The sequence below is a fragment of the Carassius auratus genome, chromosome 50 (genome assembly GCF_003368295.1).
Source record: "Carassius auratus strain Wakin chromosome 50, ASM336829v1, whole genome shotgun sequence".
Lineage (NCBI taxonomy): Eukaryota > Metazoa > Chordata > Actinopteri > Cypriniformes > Cyprinidae > Carassius > Carassius auratus.
The window spans coordinates 9222614-9245191 of record NC_039292.1 but is presented as its reverse complement, the minus strand read 5'-3'; the positions used below and the strand labels follow the sequence as shown (position 1 = coordinate 9245191).

Here is a 22578-nt window from a genome sequence, read left to right as displayed (position 1 = left end):
GCATATGAATAAAAGTCATGACACAAATGCATTTATTAGCAAAGTATAATCAAACAGCTTAACCAAAACATGTTATATAGTATTACATAAAGAATGTAAAATCAACAGGTCATCTGAATCTCCATGAACGTGAAACTCCAGAGGGAGGATGGAAGTTGGAATTAAATTGTTTATTTTTTTTTACATTTTTAAATAATCTGGAAGGTCACTTCAGAGCGAAAGATTGACACACAGATTTCACAACAGGTTCACATTGATTGCACACATTTGCCATGTTGACCAGCAAAAAGCTACTTGACTTCTTTCTGCATGAACCATGATTTATACAGTACATGGCTAAAGACAATTTTTTAATATAGCCAAAAACTTTAATACGACTGCATCTGTTTTAATGGTAACTGGCAGCTGTAAATTAATTGTTTTATAATTATCACTTTATTTTCAGATGTAAAAAATGTGAAATGTTTATAGAATTCAGTAAGAAAATGAATAAGAAGTTTTAGTTTGTTGTTGTTGTTTTTTCATCTAATAGGGTAGACAGTAGGGAAAAAATAATGCTAAATGCAAATAATAAAATGCAACTAACCATAGAATCATGCATAGCTATGAGAGCAAAATGAATAAGCTTATCAATGTTTAAAAGATAAGTGAAAACACTTTCCACTTAAACATTTGCGTCCAATCATTTTTATTTTTTATTTTTGGTGTAAATCCACCTGTCACTTATTAATAATGTTTGATACTAATACTTTAATATGTATTATTGGGCTTGTGCGATTCATGGTAATTATAATCAATTTAAATGTTAAATGGAATTTTTGTTCACTATTGTAAGATTTCTTTAACTTACAAAATATTTGTTTTGTACTGTTAAGGCTCTGACGGTACAAAATTATGCATTTTTAATGGATGCATCTTCCATTTTGGCTGATTTGGGATCTGTTGGATGTCTTTATTTTCTTGTCCCTGCAAAACATAAGGGAATACGTTGTGAATTTGCTAATGAGTTATCAAAGAGACAGTATGAGCGAGTTACATTTGCTCTATATACATCATGTGTATAACTCAGCAGGCTTTTCATCACTTCCTCAAATACACAAAAGCAAATACATCATCCATGCGCACCTGTTCCCCGTTACAGAGTTAACACATTGGTGCCGTGACCCAGACGAGTACACATAAGCGACATGGTCAGAAGTCTCAAGTTGTGCTACAAGTGCAGCAAATACCTGGTACATTGTCATCTATGTCACTCTCAAGGACAAATTCAGCTGAAAGACCAAGGATAGTTGCCAACACTAGCTTCTATGCTAGCTTTTTCACTTGTACCTTTGAATTAATAGTAATCAACCATAAAAACAGGATCCCTGTCAGAATATGTGCTAAACTTGGGTGTTAAGGCGGTTAATGTGACATAATGTGGTACTGTTATCCTTTCTGTAACTCTGAATAATAAACTACTTTGCTGTGTGACATCATGCTAATCCAATGATTCATGCCCATGCAGTGGCACAACAGAACAGCTGTGGCAGAGAATGCGATGCATCACGACACAATGCTACATGGGAGTTGCTGGGTGAAATGAACCCTTTGGAATTATGTCTGACACGCCGGTGGTCCAATGCAGGAGAACAAGATCCGGTCTTTAAATATAGTGTGGTGTGATATGTGAACGAGATTTAAAATCTTGCTGGCCAGTTAGGGTCATGACTTCGGACATTTGCAGTCGCCGTGCTGTCAATTAAAACACCTCCCACTGATCCACCCTTTTTAGGGAGCAAATCTACTCAGTGATGTGAAGATATTTTGAAAAATTTCAATTTTTTTTGTCCAATGAATGTCAATGAGGATGAATGCTATTTTTTGGACCCCATTTGATTTTCATTTTATGGACAAAAGCCAATCAAAAAGATTTTCAAATATCTTTTCCACAGAGGAAAAAAAATTATACAGATTTGGAAGAACACGAAGGTGAGTAAATGATGAAATGGTTTTCACTATTGGCTGAACTATCCTTTTAATAAATATATATAATTTTTTTTTTGACATTTGGTACTGAATTTTGAGAAAAAAACAGAAAGGTCACTTACCATTTGTGACAAATTTACTCTTGGCTGCGAACACCTGGAACAAAAACAACCCCATGAGAGTGTGATTTGAAAAAGTCTTTCATTAGGTATCTTCAACACAATCTCACAAGAAAACGTGACTATTTAGCAAATTGGCAATTTTATATGAATTCATACAATGTGAATGATATGAAAATATAAAATCTTTATAAAAAGTAAACATGAAGTTCCACCCCAAAACATAACCGTTACTGGGGCGTAAGCAAATCATACGAAAATGCATGAATGAGATCATTTGAATTAGCCACCAATTGCCAAAATGTTAAATATTGCCAAGATATTGCATTGGTATTTTTGGTGTTTTTAAAGGTACAATAATAAGGTACAATAATAATATTGTGTAGAAAAAAAGAAAAAAATAGAAACAAAAATGAGAACACATCATTTGGTCTTAATCTGACAGACCATTTTAGTCACAATATCTATAAAGGGAATGATGGGATACAGGTGTGCTGATGGGACACTGAACATCAAAACATCGCCATCAAGTCAAATACAGTATAAAATTAACCACTGAAATGAAACAGACCCTTCAAGATGAAAGGAAACAGGGCCATCGCTTGAATTCATGAGGCCTGGAAGCAATCTTGCAAATATATTCAGCTAGCTAAAGATTCAGCTATATATATTCAGCTATGCTAGGCAGCTAGCTAATTGTAAAGTGGGTAGGTGAGACAATAATATGTGTAACGTGAATAAAAAAGGAAGATCAAAGCTGGGACAACACAGTTCTAAGAGTAGAAAAATATTTATGTTCTCACCATGTGCCAACTTTGATCTTCCTTTATGCATCTTTTTGTGGCTGAACACCCGCATTAAGCTTTTGGCCTGTTGGATGTGCGCACTTTGGGTGTAATTCTAATGTGAATAACACACCATAAAATCAACAGGCATCACAACCCACTTTCCTGACCTGTCAGTCTTTTCTGGAACGGGCAAAGGAAAAAAACTAGGAAATAACTAACGTTTATGGATTGAATACCATGTTTCCATCCATTAACTTACCTTGGCAGGTGTGGAGCCCTTTGCTTCCCATGGGCCACGCGGTTTAGTGACCTCAGCTGGCTTTTGCTCCTATCAAAATCACACCACCCTCCATTAGATTTGCATTCAGGTTATTAATGGATTTTTATAATTTTCCTGTATTAAAGTTTACCTTTCTTGAACTGGATTGAATCGAAGCAGAGAAAAAACAGCGGACAGCAATGTGATAGGAAAGGGAAAAGGAAAAGGAAAGTCCACAGCTAGAGGAGTGGGAGGAGATCAGATCAGCAATAGAAAATAAAAGCATCCTTTCAGCAAAGCACTGGGACTGTCTCAGATGACAATACCATTGTAAACATGTACCATGGTTTTTACATGGTATTCCAAGGTAGAACACAAAGAATACCATAGTGTTACCACGGCACATGCCCGAAAACTAATGGTACCCACAACAAATATTAATTATAATTTATTGGTTATGCTTTGCTTTGGGGACCAATTTTCAATATTAACTAACTATTAACTTTTGCCTTAAACTCCTAATTTGCCTCTTAATAACAGTAAGGTGTTTTTTTAATTTTAGGTACAACTAATTTTGCAAGGTGTTTTTATTTATTTATGAACGTTTTTTAATCTAAACCACAAATGCAGTACACTGAAGAATCACTAGAGGGCCACCTTGTACCATGCAGAATAAAAAGTGTTTAGCTAAATTTACTTCAACTGTTCCCACACTTTACTGCTCATCTGAACATTTTGAATTCTACAGGAGCATCTCAATAAATTAGAATGTTGTGGAAAAGTTCATTTATTTCAGTTCATCTCATCTGCATTTTAAGGTCTCTTGTTTCTCATTTTTCTCTTGACAATACCCCATAGTTTCTCTATGGGGTTCAGGTCTGGTGAGTTTGCTGGCCAGTCAAGCACACTAACACCATGGTAATTTAACCCACCTTTGGTGCTTTTGGCAGTGTGGGCAGGAGCCAAATCCTGCTGGAAAAAATGAAATCAGCATTTTCAAAAAGCTGGAAAGCAGAAGGAAGCATGAAGTGCTCCAAAATGTCATTGTAAACGGGTGCATTGACTTTGGTTTTCAAAAAACACAATGGACCAACACCAACAGATGACATTGCACCCCAAAACATCACAGACTGTGGAAACTTAACACTGGACTTCAAGCAACTTGGGTCATGAGCTTCTCAACCCTTCCTCTTTCCATATGAAATACAACTTGCTCTCATCTGAAAAGAGGACTTTGTAACAGTCCAGTTCTTTTCCTTAGCCCAGGTAAGACGCCTCTGATGTTGTCTGTGGTTCATCAAATTCCTTGACACGTCTGTGTGCCTTGACCCCAGCCTCAGTCCATTCCTTGTGAAGTTCACTCAAATTCTTCAATCGATTTTGCTTGACAATCCTCATAAGGGTTCGGTTCTCTTGGTTGGTTGTGCATCTTTTTCTTCCACACTTTTTACTTCCACTCAACTTTCTGTTAACATGCTTGGATACAGCACTCTGTGAACAGCCAGCTTCTTTGGCAATGAATGTTTGTGTCTTACCCTCCTTGTGAAGAATGTCAATGATTGTCTTCTGGACAACTGTCAGATCAGCAGTCTTCTGCATGATGGTGTATTAAGAGTGAATTAAACTGAGAGACCATTTTGAAGGCTCAGGAAACCTTTGCTGTTTTTTTTTTTTTTTTTTTTTGATTAGCTGATTGGCATGTCACCATTTTCTAATTTGTGAGATTGTGAATTGGTGGGGTTTTGTTAAATGTGAGCCAAAATCATCACAATTAAAAGAACCAAAGACTAAAACTACTTAAGTCTGTGTGCATGAATTTATTTAATACCCGAGTTTCACAATTTGAGCTGAATTACTGAAATAAATGAACTTTTCCATAACATTCAAATTTATTGAGATGCACCTGTATAACTGAAAATGTAGATACATAAATAAAGACTATTCTCCCTAATGTTCTGTGGTCTGTGAGCATAAAAACACATTAAAGTTCAAATGAAAACTAAACCTAATTTATCTCAACTCTCATAAATAACTTTTAAAGAAATCCCCTCTCAGACACAGTCAGGTTTGTATTACAGTATTCATTGCGCATTGTAGACTATAAACCCCATCTGTCAAAGTCTCCAGAGAGAGGGTCGTCTGATGGTCGTGGATTGTGTGTGAACAGGTCACTGTGAACAATGTCTGCTTCTTAGAGTTACTATAGTCATGTTACAGCATGAGTGACTCTGATTCTTGAAGGCTGGTAAAAGAAGTTTAAAATAAACATAGAGCCATGAGTGAAATATAGCTCAGGAGAGAAGGTTGGAGCTGTGCCACATCAATGCAGAACGAGTTTCAGCACTTGACCTTTCACTGATTTCTACAAAGACAATCGTTTTTTGTTTTATGCCAAAGCTGAAATATTTCTACTGCTGACAAGAATACAACTCCATTTAAAAACCTTCTCTATATCTTGGGAATTCATTTTCAGTTCACAAATCTCTGGTATCTCACCAGCTTTTGTTTCCAATTTGTTAGCAGGTGGTGTTTAACAATCATTTAACTTTTCTCCAAGTGAAAAGCATTTCCTATTTAATGCATTTCATTAATTATGAAAAAAAAGCAGAATTGAACTTAAAAATAAAAAATAAAAAATGAAGGAAAATTAAGCCTGAACAAATAACTGAAATAAGTGTAAACTTAAGTATTACTAACAGCTAAAATTGGTAAAAAAAATTAAATAAAATTATGTAGAGATATTTAAAAATAAAATAAAGTACATGATAACATTTCTAAAACAAACTAAATTTTAAAAGAAAATTCAAAATAAAATCTAATTCAAAATATGAATAAATACTATAGTATTATATAATTAATACTAAAGTAACGCTGGCATAAGGACAGAAAGACAAACTTAAAGATTGTATATATATACATTAACAGTAGTCAAACATATAGACAGTAGTTGAAGTGACAGACTCACTATTTTGGCAGGTGGTTTTTCTGGTGCAGGGGCTGGTTTTGGTTCAGGAGGTTTGGGCTCTGGCGTCTTGGCTTTCCAGCTGTTAATGCGACCGGCCACACCGATGTTCAGGCCAGCTGTTTCCTGAGAGGACAGTATTCAGTCAAATTAATACTGCTTCACCTGCTTATTTCCGTAATCTCGTTGTCTCTTTCTCTCCTCTTGTACCTTGGTGACAGCTGGGGGGCTTGCAGGACTTGGGGTGGGATTGACCACATTCCCCTTCTCCCACATACTCTTGATGCTCCGTAGCCCTTCAGCCACAGGTACATCCACAGGAGATTTGGGGGATTTGGTCACTTCTTTGGTCTGGACAACAACAGATAATCTCAAACTGATTTGTAAATGACAGTCTGCTGTTCTAGCGTTTACAGTTCCTCACCTGAACAGCAGAAGTGTATTGCTCGAGTCGGTTTCCAATCTTGCAAACTAATGGAGTGTGTGATGTCTTCACCGGACTGGTGTAAAAAAGAAATTGCATCAACTCGGTATATCCTAGACCCTAGTACTTCTCTGACTGTCGTTTGATAGACTTCTTACCTTTTTAGAGCAGATTTGTTCAGAAATTCAGCTTTTTCTCCAATCTTTTAGAAAAAGAAATACATATCATATTAGATAAAGCACATTATGGTACCATGTTCAAAAAAGTGGCACTTAGAATAAGTCAGAGAGTCACTGACCTTTGTGGAGGCTCCCTTCGGCGCGATAAATGGTGCTTTGCTCCCTTCTTTCAACTCCTCCTTTTGTTTTTTTTTCTCGGCTGCCTCTGCTCTCCTTCGCTCAATCTCTTCCTTCATCTTCTTCCTCTCTTCCTGTTCATTTTAGATACAAGAAGGAGGCACTGGCAGTATACTCCTCATAAATAAAATGTATGAACGTTTGATGCATTCTAATTTGCATATTATTTGTACTAGATAGTATGCCAGAACAAGACTAGAATTCCAAATCATTGTTGAGTTTTCAAATCAAGAATTTGTGTATATGTTTTAAGCTAATATTACCTATAAACCTTTGCACTATGGCAGGTTATGCAGATGTATCAAAAAAGTCATATTTACTGTAGTCATATATAGTTGACTAAATACTGGCATACTGTTTGACTACTGTATATAGTTAAAAGTACATATTCTACCATCACCAACACAGTAGATACTTTCAGAGTTAGAATTCTTTTTCTACCTCCTCTTTGGCTTTCTTTTCTGCCAACTGCTGTTTCTTCTGCTTCTCCTCCTGCTCAAGAATCTTCCTCCTTTCCTCCCTCTTCTTCTTCAGCTCCTCCAGCTCGGCCTCTGCCGTTTGGTGCTTCTGCTTCATCTTCTCCAGCGCCTCGCTGTCTGTCTCATTCCGTCTGCGTTTCAGCTCCTGCAGCTTGCGTTCGGCCTCCAGCTTGGCGAGGGGATCTTGCTTCTCTGTGTCAGGAGAACGCAAGCTGGTCGGACTAAAACGTGAAGAAACAATGTCTTTATATTCATTTTGGCTCGCCTAAAAAAATCTGGGAATGCAAATAGTAAATTATGAAATGACATATGAGTCTTTGCCTTAGTGTCTTCTCTGGTTTCTTGGGTTTGTCAGCTACATCTTGCGGCTTTGTTGACACTTTCAGCTTTGCATGGAGAAACAATGAATATTATTTTATTCTCAGGTTGTGCTGTCATTTCATCAATTAGAAATGTCTTGCTAGAGCTGGGATGCTATTTGGACATTGACTTACTTTGTCACGCAAAAAGGAAGGTTTTGGCTTTTCCTCTACAACCTAAAGAGGCAAAAACAGGCAACTTTAATTTCAGTCATTAGAGTTAGCAAGTGATTTTTCTAATGTAGCAATCTGTGGATATAGCATGGAGAATTGACCACACTGCATGCAAATTACACAGCAAAAATAAAGCAACACCAGGCAGTCTTGACACAAACATTGAGTTTTCAGAACAGCATGTATAAACCAAAGTGATATGTGATCATAAATGGGTTAATCTCATGAAAACTTGTCCTGGTGACATTTCACTCCATAATCAAATAGAAAAATTAATAAATTAAAGTTTTTATAATTTTTTTTTTTTTTATTTGTGCATGGCGACACTGGTGACTCATTATATTCTTATTACTGTAATGTCATTAAATATTGTATATTACAGTGTATTACAGTAAAAAAAAGAGTTAATGAGAAACTTGCATACATGAAATACAACACATCACAGTTTTCATGAGATTCACGCAAAAACTCTGTTCATCCAAGTCAAACCAAAAAGTGCACTAAAAGCGTGGACTGTGCACGAAGCATGTCTGTGATTTCTATGCATCACTCAGGCTAAGAGGTGAATACCTCTTCCTTCTTTGATTTGACTCTTTCTTCAACTTTGGCCTTCGCTTCTTCAGCCTCTTTCTTCCATTTAGGCTTTTCCTCAACCTCTTTCTTTGGAGTCACCGGTTTCTCCTCAGCCTTCTTCTTTGGTGTTGATGGTTTTTCCTCAACCTCCCTCATCAGTTGTGGCTTCTCCTCCTCTTTCTTTGGGGCTTTGGCTTTCACCTCAACTTCCCTAATTGATTTTTTTGGCGTTTCTTCAACTGGTACATGGGGTTTCTCCTCCTCCTGTTTCACTGGGGCTTCATATTGAATTTGAGCCTTCACCTCAACAAGTTTTTCTTCAGGATTCTTTACCTGTTCTTCCTTTTCCACCAGCTTTACCTCATCAATCTGTGGTGTAGTTAGCTCCACTATGACTTCATCATCTATTTGGTCCTCTTTTGTTGGTTCTTTCCTTAATATTTGACTTTCATCTTCAACCTCGTTCTTTTCTAAATCTGCACTTACTAAATCTGCATTTGTTTGTTCTTTAATCTCTATATCTGATTCTTCCTAAAAATATAACAAATAATTACAAATATTTTCTACCATAAAAATCCATTGAAAGGCAATTTTTGCATTTAGAACCCAGGCAAATCCTAGAATCTCATACCTCATTTGGTACAGCTGGTTCTTTGGGGTTCTCCTCCATGGATTCCTGCAACAAATGGAGAGTCAGGATAAACTAATATTGTAGAAAACACATGAAATCCATTGTTTACATACTAAAATTCATCATATGATGGAATGACAGCAAACAAATTTTGAGGAAATGACCTGTTCTCTGAGGTAGGAGCTCTGCGGTGTCTCTTCCTCTTCTGGTTTGTCAGTCTTCTCAGGAGATTCTTCGGATTCCTCGGATGCTGTGACTGGCACTTGGTCCTCCTTTTTTGTTACAGTTACCTCAATCTCAACACTGTTTTCCTCTATCAATTCCTCCTCTTTTGTCTCTTCTCTTTCCTTCCAAGAATTGGTTTCTGTTGAAGAAACATAATTTTGGGAGGACTCTTGTTCATCATTTCTAGGACTTGGCTCGTCCTCTGTGGTAGTGCTGCTGGTGGAGACAGTTTCAACCATGATTGTGGGATCTACTTCCTTCTGTCTCTCCAAAGCTTCCTTCATCCTTTTCTGTCTCTGCTCTTCTCTCCTAGCAATCCTCTCTAAGAGAGCCTGCTCATCATCCTCAGCCGGTGCAGAACTAGTGATCAAGGAGGACGTCTCTGCACTGAAAAAAAAAAAAAATTATCAGTATAGTCAAATATTTGTGTAATGGAAAGAGTTTGGATTTTACATCAGGAAGTCAATTTAAGTTTTTGTGTATACTGTATATACACATACGCAGTAGCACTTTATTTTAAAGTCCTGTTCCTGATGTACATACTATGTACTTATTACAGTAATTACAATAACTATGTAATAACTAGGTCCTAACCCTGTTCCTACCCCTAAACCTAACCCTACCCCATGTATTTACCTTGTATTACCAGAACTTTCTTAGATAAATACACTGTAAGTACACTATAAGTACACGTACTGTAAAATAAAGTGCAACCACATACGCACACCAAAGAGTTAGAGATATAACAAATGTATGGCTTATTTCTGCATTTCCGGAAAAATAAGCCCCCCCACACACACTTACATGTTTGTTTCTGTTGAAGTGTTCTCCATATTGCGCAGGCGTTCCTGACGGGCTCGTCTCCGGCGCTCCCGGGCCACCTCCTCTTCGTCATCGTAAGAGTTCATCCTGAAGAGGCGGTGGGACACAGACATGGAAGTAAAGACTCTCATTCTTCAGTGTGAATGCAGACAGACAATGCTGACAGATTTATGAATGCTTCTTGGCGCAGTGCTGAAAGAGCATGTGGGAAACACACTTCATAAACTTTACATCACCCCCGAGTCAATAATGATTATACGACCAAATGTGAGCTTGAAAATGAATCCATACAGTCTAATACAAATATGTAGAAATTCCTCATATATGTACACATCTAGTTAACATTTATTTAATATTCATTTTTACAATTATATCTAAAATTACAAATATAACAATTTATTCAACGTATGGATTTATTTGTTAAAAAACTGAACATTGGTCATGCTGAGAGTGGATGTTTATTGCAAAATACAAAGGAAATAATTTCAGTGGTACCATAATGGTATCAAATGGTAATATCATGCTTCTAAATGTTTTACCATTTAAATGGTATAACCTTGGTACATGTCAAAAACATGGCAATGCAATTCTAATGCCAGTACTTTTCTGCTGACTTATTTAGACCTTGAGATTCATATAAACAATTGTGTTTATTTATGCTTGGTTAAGATACTGGTCAAAACCCTAAAACCTTGACGGTAATGAAATCTTTGTGGCAAAGACAGGGGTCTGGACTGCAATCTGATGGAAAAGTTTTGTTAGCATCCTAGCGTCATGCTAAATTAGCAACTTAGATGCCATATGTACTTTTTTCCTCTTGGAGTTGCCTCATTGTTGGCTCAGATGTTCTCAAATTCTTGCCATTGTAGTTGAGTGAGTCCGGCCTGGCTTGCGTTTGCCATGGCATGTCGGTGTTTATAAGGCAGTGAGAGCTCTTAAAATAGCCAATTGATTGAGGATGGGTTTTATTTTTATCCGTTTCTCCTCTTCACTTCCATCCCCAATCATTTTCAGATGTTGTAGATGGTAGAGAAAAACCCATGACAGTGACCGCAATTCTATGTCTCCATCCCGAGACCAACGGCGGAAATCCGAAACAATCCGGTCCTCTCAGGGAGTTCCATATGGAAAAGGTCATTCAAAAGACAGTCAGATGGAGTATCTGTGATTTTCCTGGAAGAATACAGTCTGTCTTCTGTAAGAAGTGTTGCTGGATGAATCCGATAGTTTCAGGCCTCCAGTGCGGCAGATGAAATGCAAGGAGAGATGGAGGGAGAAAGCTCACACTCTTGGTAGACACTGGAACATTATGTCTGAATCTTGGAATAAAAGCAGCAGTCAAAACATTCCAAAGTCTGTGGAGTTTCTTTAAACTGCTTTAGAGAGATTCAGCACATGACAGGCCAGATTCCCATTGTACTGAAGACCAGGGCTGCATTGGACTGTTGGTGCCAATGGGTTCCTAAATCTAGGTTTACAATGCTTTCGGGAAGCATTAGCAAGTCAAAAATACATAGCTGTGCTAGTTTCATGTGTTTCATTTCACACTGCGGTCTTTTCACGTAATAAAACTAATTTCATCTTAAATTAATATTTCATGTCCACTTAGCATTACATACAGTCAGTCATGATAACAAAATGAACCCCATGGAGATAAAAAAAAAAGCCCTGCTTCTTGGCTATTTTGCTATAATAACAGGACATCATCCACTACATATTTCTTTCTTAGATTATTATGCATAATGTTCTGTAAGTTAAAAAATAAACAAATAAAAATTTAATTTAATTAAATTTAATTAACCTCAAGTTAGCTTCTCATTTGTTGTAATTATATTGTATTATATTAAATTAACATATTAAATACAACAAGGCAATGCATGTACCTGTACGATAAAAATTTATTTTTTACATTTAAATTCATTTTTACATTTCTTTAAAGGTACATTACATCATTACATAATGTAGAATGAAAAAAAAAAAAAAAACAGTACAAGAATGTTCCCAGAAGTCCTTGCATTACTATAGAAATACACCCTCTTGTATCCTCTAAACATGCATCAGTGAAAGCCTAAATTATTAGTGAGGTGTTATGTCAATCAAAGAACTAATGTAATATTGTGAAATCATTTTTGGGATTCTAAAAAGAGGAATGAAGACTGAATATATAGTTCAGTATAGTTGATTCAGAATTATGATGGCGTCGCTCTAAAGAGGTAATATGCTGAAACTATTGAAAGAGCAACCGCACTTAGAAAATATGCTGGTGCATCTGGTGAGCTGTTTAATCAAGCACAAGGGATTTATGGGCCATGCCATGTTCACTTCCTTTGACATCAATATGCGGGTTCTCTCCTTTGCTGTTTTGAACTGGCAACCATGACAGGCAGCTGAGTTTGAGAGAGTTCAGATTCTTTAGTATCAATCATTTTCATACAGAATATTTATATTCCAGATATGATTCCAATAATGTTTTTTTCTTCTTCTTTTTTTCTCCACTACAAAGCCAGTGGATGTGGTAGAAATGCCTTGAGGTTTCTTTCTTGAGACTCATCCATCTGAATAAAGTTTCTCTCTCTGTCATTCTAGCACACAGTCTATCCACCGAACAGTTTCTGAGACCGGACTGAAATATGACATTGTGCAGCAGATGTGAAAGATTGTGAAGAAGAGAAATATATCCCACACACTCAAGAGTTTAACATGCACGCAAAGGGAGAAAGTGTCAGAATTCATCATTTCTCCAGATAAAAGTTATTAAGTAAGGCGTGGTGGATTTGGCTTGAGTATTTGCTGGACTTGAAAGTGATTTCTATCAAAGGTTTGATTTCCTATTCAGCTCTGATTGTTGCCACAATGAAGCTTAAAAGTGTATTTAAAGTAATTTGTGTGTGTGTGTGCTGTGTGTGTCAGTCTACTTTCTCTTAGTCTAATGTGCTGAGACAACAGAGTCAAAGACAGATAAAAGTATATAAAAATGAAAAAGAAAAATCCATGTAGTTTAAAATATGTACCAAGTTCTAAGAAATTGTATCTTTATAGTCTTTTCTTTTATAGAATTTTTAGAAATGTTAATATATATATATATATATATATATATATATATATATATATATATATATATATATATATTAGAAACATAATGAGATATTAATTCATAAATATCATTGTATTTTGGGTAGTCAAACCACAAGACATTTAACCCCAATCTTACCTGGTCTTCTGATAAAAATGTCCAATTTACTGATATTTAAAAATGTCAATTCAGTGTTATAGTATTATTTTCTTTTACTAATATTTTAATTCATTTTTTATCATTATATTTTCCATTCTTTTAATTTTAGTAAAAAAATTTGTAAGTTATGTTGATTGTTTTTGTAATCTTTTACTTTATATAGTTATAATCATATATAGTTATATATATATATTTATTGTATATCGTTTATAAGACTATTGTTTAGAACTAAAAATATCCCTGAGGATAAACACTGTCATCTTCTAGACTCTAAATATTGCAACTGCAAAGACAGAAATCCATGGAAAGTTTGAGACTGATAGGGTATGTTATTGTTAGAGTAGCTAACAACCAAAGTAACTGGAAGGATGCCAATCTAACATCCGTAATTCTTCCAATGACACTACACCATCCATTACTACCACCACCACCAAATACACAAACAATACAAAACTAATCATGCCCATTCTAACCTACGTGAAAATATGATTGTATGTGCTGACAGTCATAACCTTAGTATATGCTTTCATTTGTTCTCTATAATGAGTAGTATCCCACACAAAGAGCAGTAAAGCATCTGTCATCTCCAATAGTACACATCTGCGGAGCAGTCCTTAAATGGAGCGCTGGACAGTAGGAGCTCTAGAAGGATGGAGAAACTGCAGCTCTCAAGTCATCCTGAACTATAAACACTCAACAATGTTTCTCAACTATGAACAAACCTGGCCTGCCAAACCCACAGTGCACATTACCCATGCTACAAACTTTTTATGTATTTCAAGAATTAATATGAAGAGAATAAAGTTTTGCAAGCCTTAAATGACCACGTTCACAAGAACGTGAATGTTGCTTCTGGATAACACTTCAAACGGTACTTGAAATAAAAACGGATTTCCACAGAAGGTTTGCGTCAAAACACAGACGCATGAATAAATCTGATCTGGTTTAAACAAACCCAGACATTTATTGTGTAAAAATGACCAATAATGCCATATGACATTTAGAAATGTTTGTGTGATTAAATAAATGAGCTAAGCTAAACTAAACTGAGCTAAACGGAACTAGTGCGCATCCCGTCTGCAACCATTCCTTGTCTGAATGAATACAAATATATATCCAATGTGCATCTGTCTAAAATCAGATATTATCTGGAAATACTCTACTAAAACAAACTTAACCGTTAAACATCGTGTGTAAATGAAAGTGTTTGTGACTTACTTCTCGGCCTCCCGCTGCATCTCTTCTCGCTTTTGTCTCCGTAACTCTTTGCGCCGCTCGAAATCAAACTCCTCGTCCATGGTTCACACAGAGCTCTTTGAGTGCAAGCTGAAAGAGAGAAAGACAGGCAGATTTATAAAGATTTGAACTGTCCTGATCACTCTAAATCAAAGTCAAGACGACAAGAACCAGTTTCTTGATCCATTTCCCTGGAACAACTAACGTTACCAGGAAAGGCAAACTATGTCACACGTTTAACTTCACCGGATCTTCTTTACTCATAGAAATATTATTTTAAGTTTTAATATCCTCCATTCTTAATTCTCACCTCTTGCCATACAATATTTGTATAATTTATATATAATTCTAAGAATTTATATGATTTACAAGCAATGTGCAGGTGCTCAATATACGTACTGTATCATTTACTTCATACACAAATTTCCATCTTGAAGTATAGCAGTTCCTGGTCTTCTGTCGGAGCAGGTTAATTAACTAAGTTAATGATCTATCATGTTGGTACAGTATTATCCCCTCCAAACCCAACCCTAAACCTACAGTACCCAATAGTGTTAATGCAACTCTGATATAAAAATGCATTTGTTGATGCAACCGTGCCATATGCAGGTTTGAACTGTTTTGTCGAAGCATAGTTTCCCAGGATTCATACCTGAGCTCTTCACCACTCAAGTGCAGATCTATCCTGCGGGTGCTACCAAACAAACCTACTGAACACGAAAACCCATACATATGAAGCTGGATATGTGACGCTAACGTTCAAACATATCAGTTTTGACTTCTCGCAACATGTTAAAATTGCTTTGAATAAATGACAAAAGTATATGGTCAAGTAATAATTTTACTGAATTACTGAGTTTATTTCAACTGGAAACTGCAGCAATTTGTATGTATAGGTACGTTTTTTTATTTTTTTCAGTTTTGCAGAAATGTATTTAGGTGCATGTATTTCGCATGAGCCTATGTTGTTTATAGTTCATGTTTTAAAACATGGTTAAATAAAATAATAAATCATTTCTGTTTGCATTTTGGGGGGCAAGGTGGTGTTGCAAAGCCTGTTCTGTGTTCTTCTGTCCATAGGACATGTGTGGAGCGCTGGACCCGACAGAAGGCTAGAGGTTAGTGGACTCGTTGGACGGCTGCTCCTGCTGGAGCTTCAGGCATGTTTGGTTTGGCTCTCCTCCAGAAGCACAAGACTCTTGCACCAGTCTAAAGAGTCTCCATATGTGCATAAACTGAAAAAGTCCTGTAATGGTGACTTCATGTGAGGGCTTTCTGGGTGATAAATGCACAAGGCTTTCCTGAACCCTCTTAACCCATGCCTACAACCTGTCAAATCTGTCTACAGAAGGCTGATGTGCTTTGACCACCGGGTTAATGTATTGCATCTGCGTATAAGACAATCTGTGTGCAATTTCCTACATTTGCATTGGGTTTGACGTGAGAAAGTGTTGGTGACCCCAGTGGAAAACTATTGAATTGATCAGATTTCAGAGGAACACTTTTCACCGCATTCAGCAAATATAATCCAAAGGATTATATTATAAAATATAATATATTATATATATAAATTGAATAATATTATATTAATAATATAAAATGTTTTAGTAATAAATTCATATTATATTTCTTAAGTCCACATAACTTTTAAATATTAGATTTCTTTAATTTCACTGTTGATCATTTCAGTTTTCTTAGCAAAAATGTTGCATTTTATTTCAATTAAATTAATGGTTTAGAGATTAAATTAATGTTTTAAGATGAAATTAACTTTGTTTCACATTTTTCAAAATCCCCAAACTTCTTTATTTAAACTGTTTCTTTTTTCAGTTTAAATGAAGAAATTGCAGATTTTTATTATCTGTAGTATGTCTGTATGTCTCTTTAGCATATTTTTCTCTTATTTATTTCTGCATGTTTGGACAAAACATGATGACTTGGTGAAGAAAATCAACAACTTCAGGAACAAATGGAGACCAGTTTGGGATTTTTTCCATTGCAAAATAGCTGTTAAAATAAAGGTTAATAAAACCAGACTAAGTGATCTGAAGAATTCAAAAGCATTTTTCTTTTTCTGTTTCCATTTCTCTTGTTCATTACAGAAACAAATCACAAAATGCTTTTGTGTACAGTGGGCATGTTATACGTTTCCAAGACTCCCTTTCGCTGTCCAGTCTTCCTCAAGTTATCGTCGATTCCACAAATCATTTCCACATGATGGAGACTGAGAACATATTCTAATTTATACATTTGTGACTGATTCCAGGTCCTGGGCAATTTGCCCTCTTCATGGTTTAATTTTTTTACGCGGAGAGTTCGAATGCACTAGACTCTACGACTAACATAATGCTTTTGCATTAAAGTACATGCAAATTAAAAAAAAAAAGCTTTGAAATGAAATGAATCTCACCAGAACTTTTTACAGTACAGACTGACAGATAATGTCCAGCTCCGTTAAAAAGATTTATATAGCGTATCTTAAGCCCATAATGGAATCGCTGTGTATCATGAAGTCAGTATTTTGGAGCCTTTGCTACCACCGTACGCCTGGGTGAAGCCGTTTACAATGACATAACGAGCTGTCTAGTGGGTTTGCTATAAAGCTTTATTATGTGCAGACAGGACAAATGTGTGGAGCCAGAATACACATCAGGGCAGGATCTATGTCCAAGCCAAAAGCAATGACAGCTGCGTAAAACACTGAAACAATTTTCTAGTCACTGATAGAGTAACCTGCTTTCTATTTCATTTATTCTTTTATTCCAACCTGTAGATTCAGTGCATGAAAAAGGGTTATTAGATTAGGTAACTGTGCTACAGTTACATCTCTCTTGCATCAATATGTAGTCTCTTTCTTTGGTGACATAATGAAAAAATGTAACATTTTATGGTCGCTCTTGTTCTGCTCATTTTGACCTGGAGAAGAAAATGCTGTAAAACGTACTCACTTTGCTCACACAGACACAGAATAGAAAAATGTAAAAAATAAAAATACATTTCTGTAATTTTTAGGCACCCCCCTCAGAGCATTGCCAGAATTATGTCAAAAATAATGCTTTTTCGTTAAAAAAACCGAGGTGTATAAACTCAGATCAGTGAGATTGATTAAAAGATTGATTCCAAGATTTGGTTTTAATATAGCATCATGAGAGATTTACAAGCAGTTTTTAAAAAGCGGATCATTTTTGACCAGGAACATCAAATTAGGTGGATAAGGGTTAAGTAGCAGTACAGTAGGGCAATGCAGGCATTGTTACATTGTTCTGATGCCACAGACCCACAAATATATAAATGTATATATATATTTAAATGTATAAAGACATATTGACACTGTGAAAAATAAAATAAAATAATATAATATTTAATGAAATTTTCCTATTAAGGAAATTTCATTAATTTGTCTTATTTTATTTTACTTTGGGTGACGTGTTCAGATCTGGAGTCATTTCTCACTTCCCCCACTAACTCAGCCTATCGCACAGCCTAAAAAAACTCACAATAAACCAGAACAAAAGATCTTTTGGTCTTAGATTGAACTTCTAGATTTTTGAGGACAAGATGAAAGATTTAACTTATGGCAACTGTGTCATTCCATCCATCAAAACCATCAAAGAGGGAAGCAGCGAGATGTTAGACTTTTTTAAATGTGTAATTAGCATTAGTTCTGTCAATTAGACCAAAACCTCAAATCACATCAGAACAACGTGCCCTTAGCAGTAGAAGCAGCTGTACATTGGCAGTGAATCAAGCCCTCTCAAGTCCCTTCACTCCAGATGCACAGACCGGGATCCCCAACAAGAGATGCACTGAATCAGTGGCTAGGATCGTAAATTTCAGACCCAATAAATGTGTGAAGGCTTTTGTGTCATGAGTTGCTGCTCACTTGTGAGGCCTTGCATAACCAAACATGGTTAAAGAAGCTCACCCTGTGAAACTAACATGGGCTTAAGTTTAGAGGGAAAGACTTGGATATATAGATAAGTACCTTATACCACTCTGATTTCAATAGATTCAATAGCTGCATCAATGCATGATTGCTAATATCATAAAAGAGTCCATTATGAAATACATGATGCATCAAGCCATCCTGATTTAAAATGAACATTAAGGAACAAAAACACTTATAAAAGTGTCTGTGATAAGTCATTACTCTTGATGTCTTAAATAGGCCGCATGCAGTAGTTTTGCCCTCTGTCACCCTTCAGCTTCTGTGTGATGCCTCTCATTTCTGTACGCCAGCTGTGAAGCTTTCAGAATTTGGGAAAATGGGTTTATTTAGTGTGGCCCTGCAGGCACTGGAGCACAAACTGTCCTCAGAGTCCTAAACTGTAGGTTCTCAATCATCTAAATAAGTCATTCTCTCTTTCTCTGACGGACCTGCCCATTTCCTCCAGAATTACGGCTAGCTGCACCTGTGCCCCTTACAGAACAGAAAACCGTCTGTGTGAGAATAAACCAATCATATGTCTTTGTCCAGTTCTATGCCAAGGGCTGCAACCTTTTAACCACTAGAAATATACATACATTTCATAGATTAAATATTTTCTATAATGTAAATGTTATATTATTTCTAATATGATATTGTTTATATTATATTATTATATATTTTATGGTCCACTTATGCTCATCAAGGCTGCATTTACTGGACCAGAGATTCTGTGAAAACAGTAAAAACTGTTACATTTTATTCACTAGACAGGTGGCCAACTGTGACCGAGAATGGTGGGCAATAATATTCATTCCATCTCTTTATTTAGCAAAACAACCCAAAAAGGTTTGAATGATCCCACTTTTAGCTATGTCAAACATTTTCCAAGTAAAAAACATCTCCTTCAAGAGTTTACAAATTCATTCGGACGAGGTAGACTACAGGACACCGAGATGCTCAAAAAAGAACCTTAACTGCAGTTAAACATTCCAAATCTTCTGGGCAACAAGACATTGCTCATGGCCAGACAGATCCACATGTTTCAGGAAGGAGATGGTCTCATGCCTAGTCTCTTATACCATGAAAGGCAAAGGCCTGACTTGGCCGAAGCCTTTCCACAGCTAGATGCCTGGATAACGTATGATAAACAGTGTCCTGCGATGGAACACGTTCAAGCACTAAACCCCAAAACGGAATTTGGTGTTTCGACCTCACAACTGCAAACTTCTCCGTAATTCTTTGATGGACCTACCCAAAGAAATATCAGTTTTGTCTTACTGTGACCTCATGCCTTGGGATTGCTTCATGTGCCAATTGTCCATCATCTTTGGATAAGTGCTACTCCAATATATAGAATTCCATCACAAAAAATGTTTGCTGCATAATTGAAGGCAGCACTATGGAAACTCTGTCTTCAAATGAGCTGCTTTTCAAACATCAGGCAGTAATGAAGTGTGTATTAAATGAGCTTGTGTCTTGTTATATATTTAACTAAACAAATGGTGCTAAAAGTCCAAATCCAGCTTCTATCAAGCACAACTGAAATAACTATAGATTACTTTGAGTATATAGTCTCGTTCACATCCCATTCACTCAGAACAGAAGTCAGGATTAAGCCAATAGGAGGTTGTGACAGAAAATGTAATGGGTGATTAGGATTTTTAAATGCCCTTATATTAGTTTTGAATATACTCAAACTGGAATTTCTGCCAACCAAAGCACCAGTTTGAATATCAGTGTGTCTTCTCATGATTCCTTTGAGCAAAATGAATCTCCCTGATCCCTGACGGGCCCCGGCTGACCCAGCATCCCTCCCTCTCTGATTTCCCCCTGAGTCTGGGCACTAAGGGCCAGCAGCATTCCCAAGCTCGATCCCATCACATTCCGGAAGTACAGGGCAGTACTCCTAACATCCTGCCCGCAGCCTGAGCCAAGGCCCTGTTATCGCTGTCAACTGAATTGCCTCCAGATTCTGTTCAGCTGCACAAAACACACACACCACACACTTCTGCTGTGCATTCCACACACTGCTTTATCTGTCACCAGATCTGTACTCTGAGAAAAATACTGAGACATTCTCCAAAAAAAAGTAATAAATAAATAAATTTGCAGGTGAAAGAATATGATGTTATGTAATGGTTAATGCTTTTACCATTTTTTATTTAATCAAAATGTATAATAATGTTAATAATTTATTATAATAATAATAAATTAGTAAATAAATATTTTAGGGAGAAATACTTTTGGGCTAAAATTATTACTGTTATTGTTATAAATATAGTTTTTGTATGTGTTTTTTACATATGTATAAATACATGAAAGAAAATATTTATAAATATTTATTGTGAAGAAATGTATTTTGGCTGTTATTGTTATTATTATTTTAAATATTATTTATGTATTTATTATTTTTTGGAATAAATACATTTGGGCTTGTATTATTGTATTATTATTATTATTAATGTTTTCTTAAATAAATGTACTTTTGGCCATTATTATTAATGCTTTTTAATTAATTATTTGTTTGATTAAATTTATTTTACGATTATTAATTAAAAAAAAGTATGTCAACCTAATCACTAATAGCTTTTATTAATTTTATTATTATTATTATTAGTAGTAGTAGTAGTAGTACAATTATAAAAAAAAATTGTTTAAGTATAATTACTATTATTTTATTTTGTGTTACATTTGACATTTTTGGTTGATTTTCTTGGTTGACTTCTTTATAGCTTTTTAAAAATATAAAGGGTTGCTCAATAGTAGGTTCAGTTGTGACAACTTGCCCCACACGGCATGACAACATGCCTCGCTACTGGCCATATGAATAGTTTCTATTCTCCTAGGAATTTACAGTGGAAATGTCCATAAGTTTTGTTTCAAGACTTTAATGTTTGTGCCATACAGCAACATGCTCCTGGAAATATTCACTCTAAATAGTGAAAAAATTTGACATCTAGCTCCCTCTCTGGCAAACACAATCTATTTTAAAGTAGTGGTGCAGGTGTCCTTGTGGGAAACCCTCCATTTAACTTGGACTGTATGTAAAAGCAAAGGTAGTCTACAGATGTTCTTGATGAAGGAACAATTTGCAGGTGAAAACAGCATTTTCAACATGCAATTAATTTGTCCACCACAAGACTGTTGCACTGCCAACAAATTTCATTTACAGTAAATTATGTTGCCATCAGCAGCATGTTTTTATACACTGAATTTGCGTAATTTTATAATTTTAAGCATTTTTAAGCATAATTTTAAATAAAACATTTCCATTCAATTGAGAAAGATTTTCAAATGTTAAAATGAAGCACTATGCCTATAACCCTTACCTGTAATGAACTGGAGCAGGTTTCAGCACGCTGTCCAATTTAGTTTAGAAGTGTGATCGTGCAGCTGAAGTTGTGCCTCCACATTTTATAACATGTGCAGCGTTCAGACTCCGCCTCTGCTGAGCTCCATCACTGCAAAGCATTGGCAGCGCTTTCCTTCATCCATAACTAATAAATCAATGAACTATTACACTCTAATCTGAAATATGTGCACCCCCAACACAATTTACTGCAATATATATCATACATTTAACCAACAAAATGATTTTAAAGCTTCACATATGAGCTGCACAAAAATAAATAAATAATAAATATTAAAATAAAATTACACTGACGTCTTGGTAAAAAAGACAATACATAAGATAGTTTGCTGGTCTCTAAAATCTCTTTGTTCTGATTTGTAATTTTGTAGTTTTGGGTGGGTGTTCATTTGTTTTCTTTTGCTTGTTTGTTTTGTTTTAGGACAGTGTCATTTTATTATAAGCGTTTACTTTATTTTGCAGCTCCATGAAGCTAAGCTGCAACAAACTGTGCCTTTTAGTTCATTATTTTTAGTTGCACTAATTGTCCTCAATAAAATCAAATAGAAAATGTATAATAAAAAATGTATAATAAGAAAAGCTAAGAAACATTTTTTTTTTTTATTGCAATGAAGATTACATTGCAAGTTAACATTAACAATAACTACAGTAACTTTGATATTTTGGCTTGAAG

General features: G+C 35.7%; 1 protein-coding gene across 3 annotated transcripts; it reads right to left on the bottom strand.

Annotated features, from left to right (window-relative positions):
• Positions 1 to 16: 16 nt before the first annotated feature.
• LOC113066903 (non-muscle caldesmon-like) lies at positions 17 to 21953 on the bottom strand. Of its 3 annotated transcripts, none has more exons than XM_026239021.1 (17): positions 21865 to 21953; positions 14590 to 14697; positions 10122 to 10226; positions 9257 to 9704; positions 9093 to 9137; positions 8459 to 8992; positions 7850 to 7891; positions 7677 to 7741; positions 7318 to 7576; positions 6819 to 6950; positions 6679 to 6722; positions 6521 to 6596; positions 6307 to 6447; positions 6100 to 6222; positions 3135 to 3203; positions 2091 to 2124; positions 17 to 966 (listed from the first exon to the last, which is right to left on the bottom strand). In XM_026239021.1, the coding sequence occupies exons 2-17, from the start codon at positions 14667 to 14669 to the stop codon at positions 953 to 955; spliced, it is 2211 nt and encodes a 736-aa protein (XP_026094806.1). In that variant the 5' UTR covers positions 14670 to 14697; positions 21865 to 21953; the 3' UTR covers positions 17 to 952. The 3 variants fall into 3 exon arrangements, 2 of the variants coding, with proteins under 2 accessions (XP_026094806.1, XP_026094807.1); XR_003279230.1 differs by lacking the exon at positions 17 to 966 and adding an exon at positions 3286 to 3373 and having other exon boundaries at positions 2087 to 2124; XM_026239022.1 differs by lacking the exon at positions 8459 to 8992.
• Between the last annotated feature and the right edge of the window lie 625 nt (positions 21954 to 22578).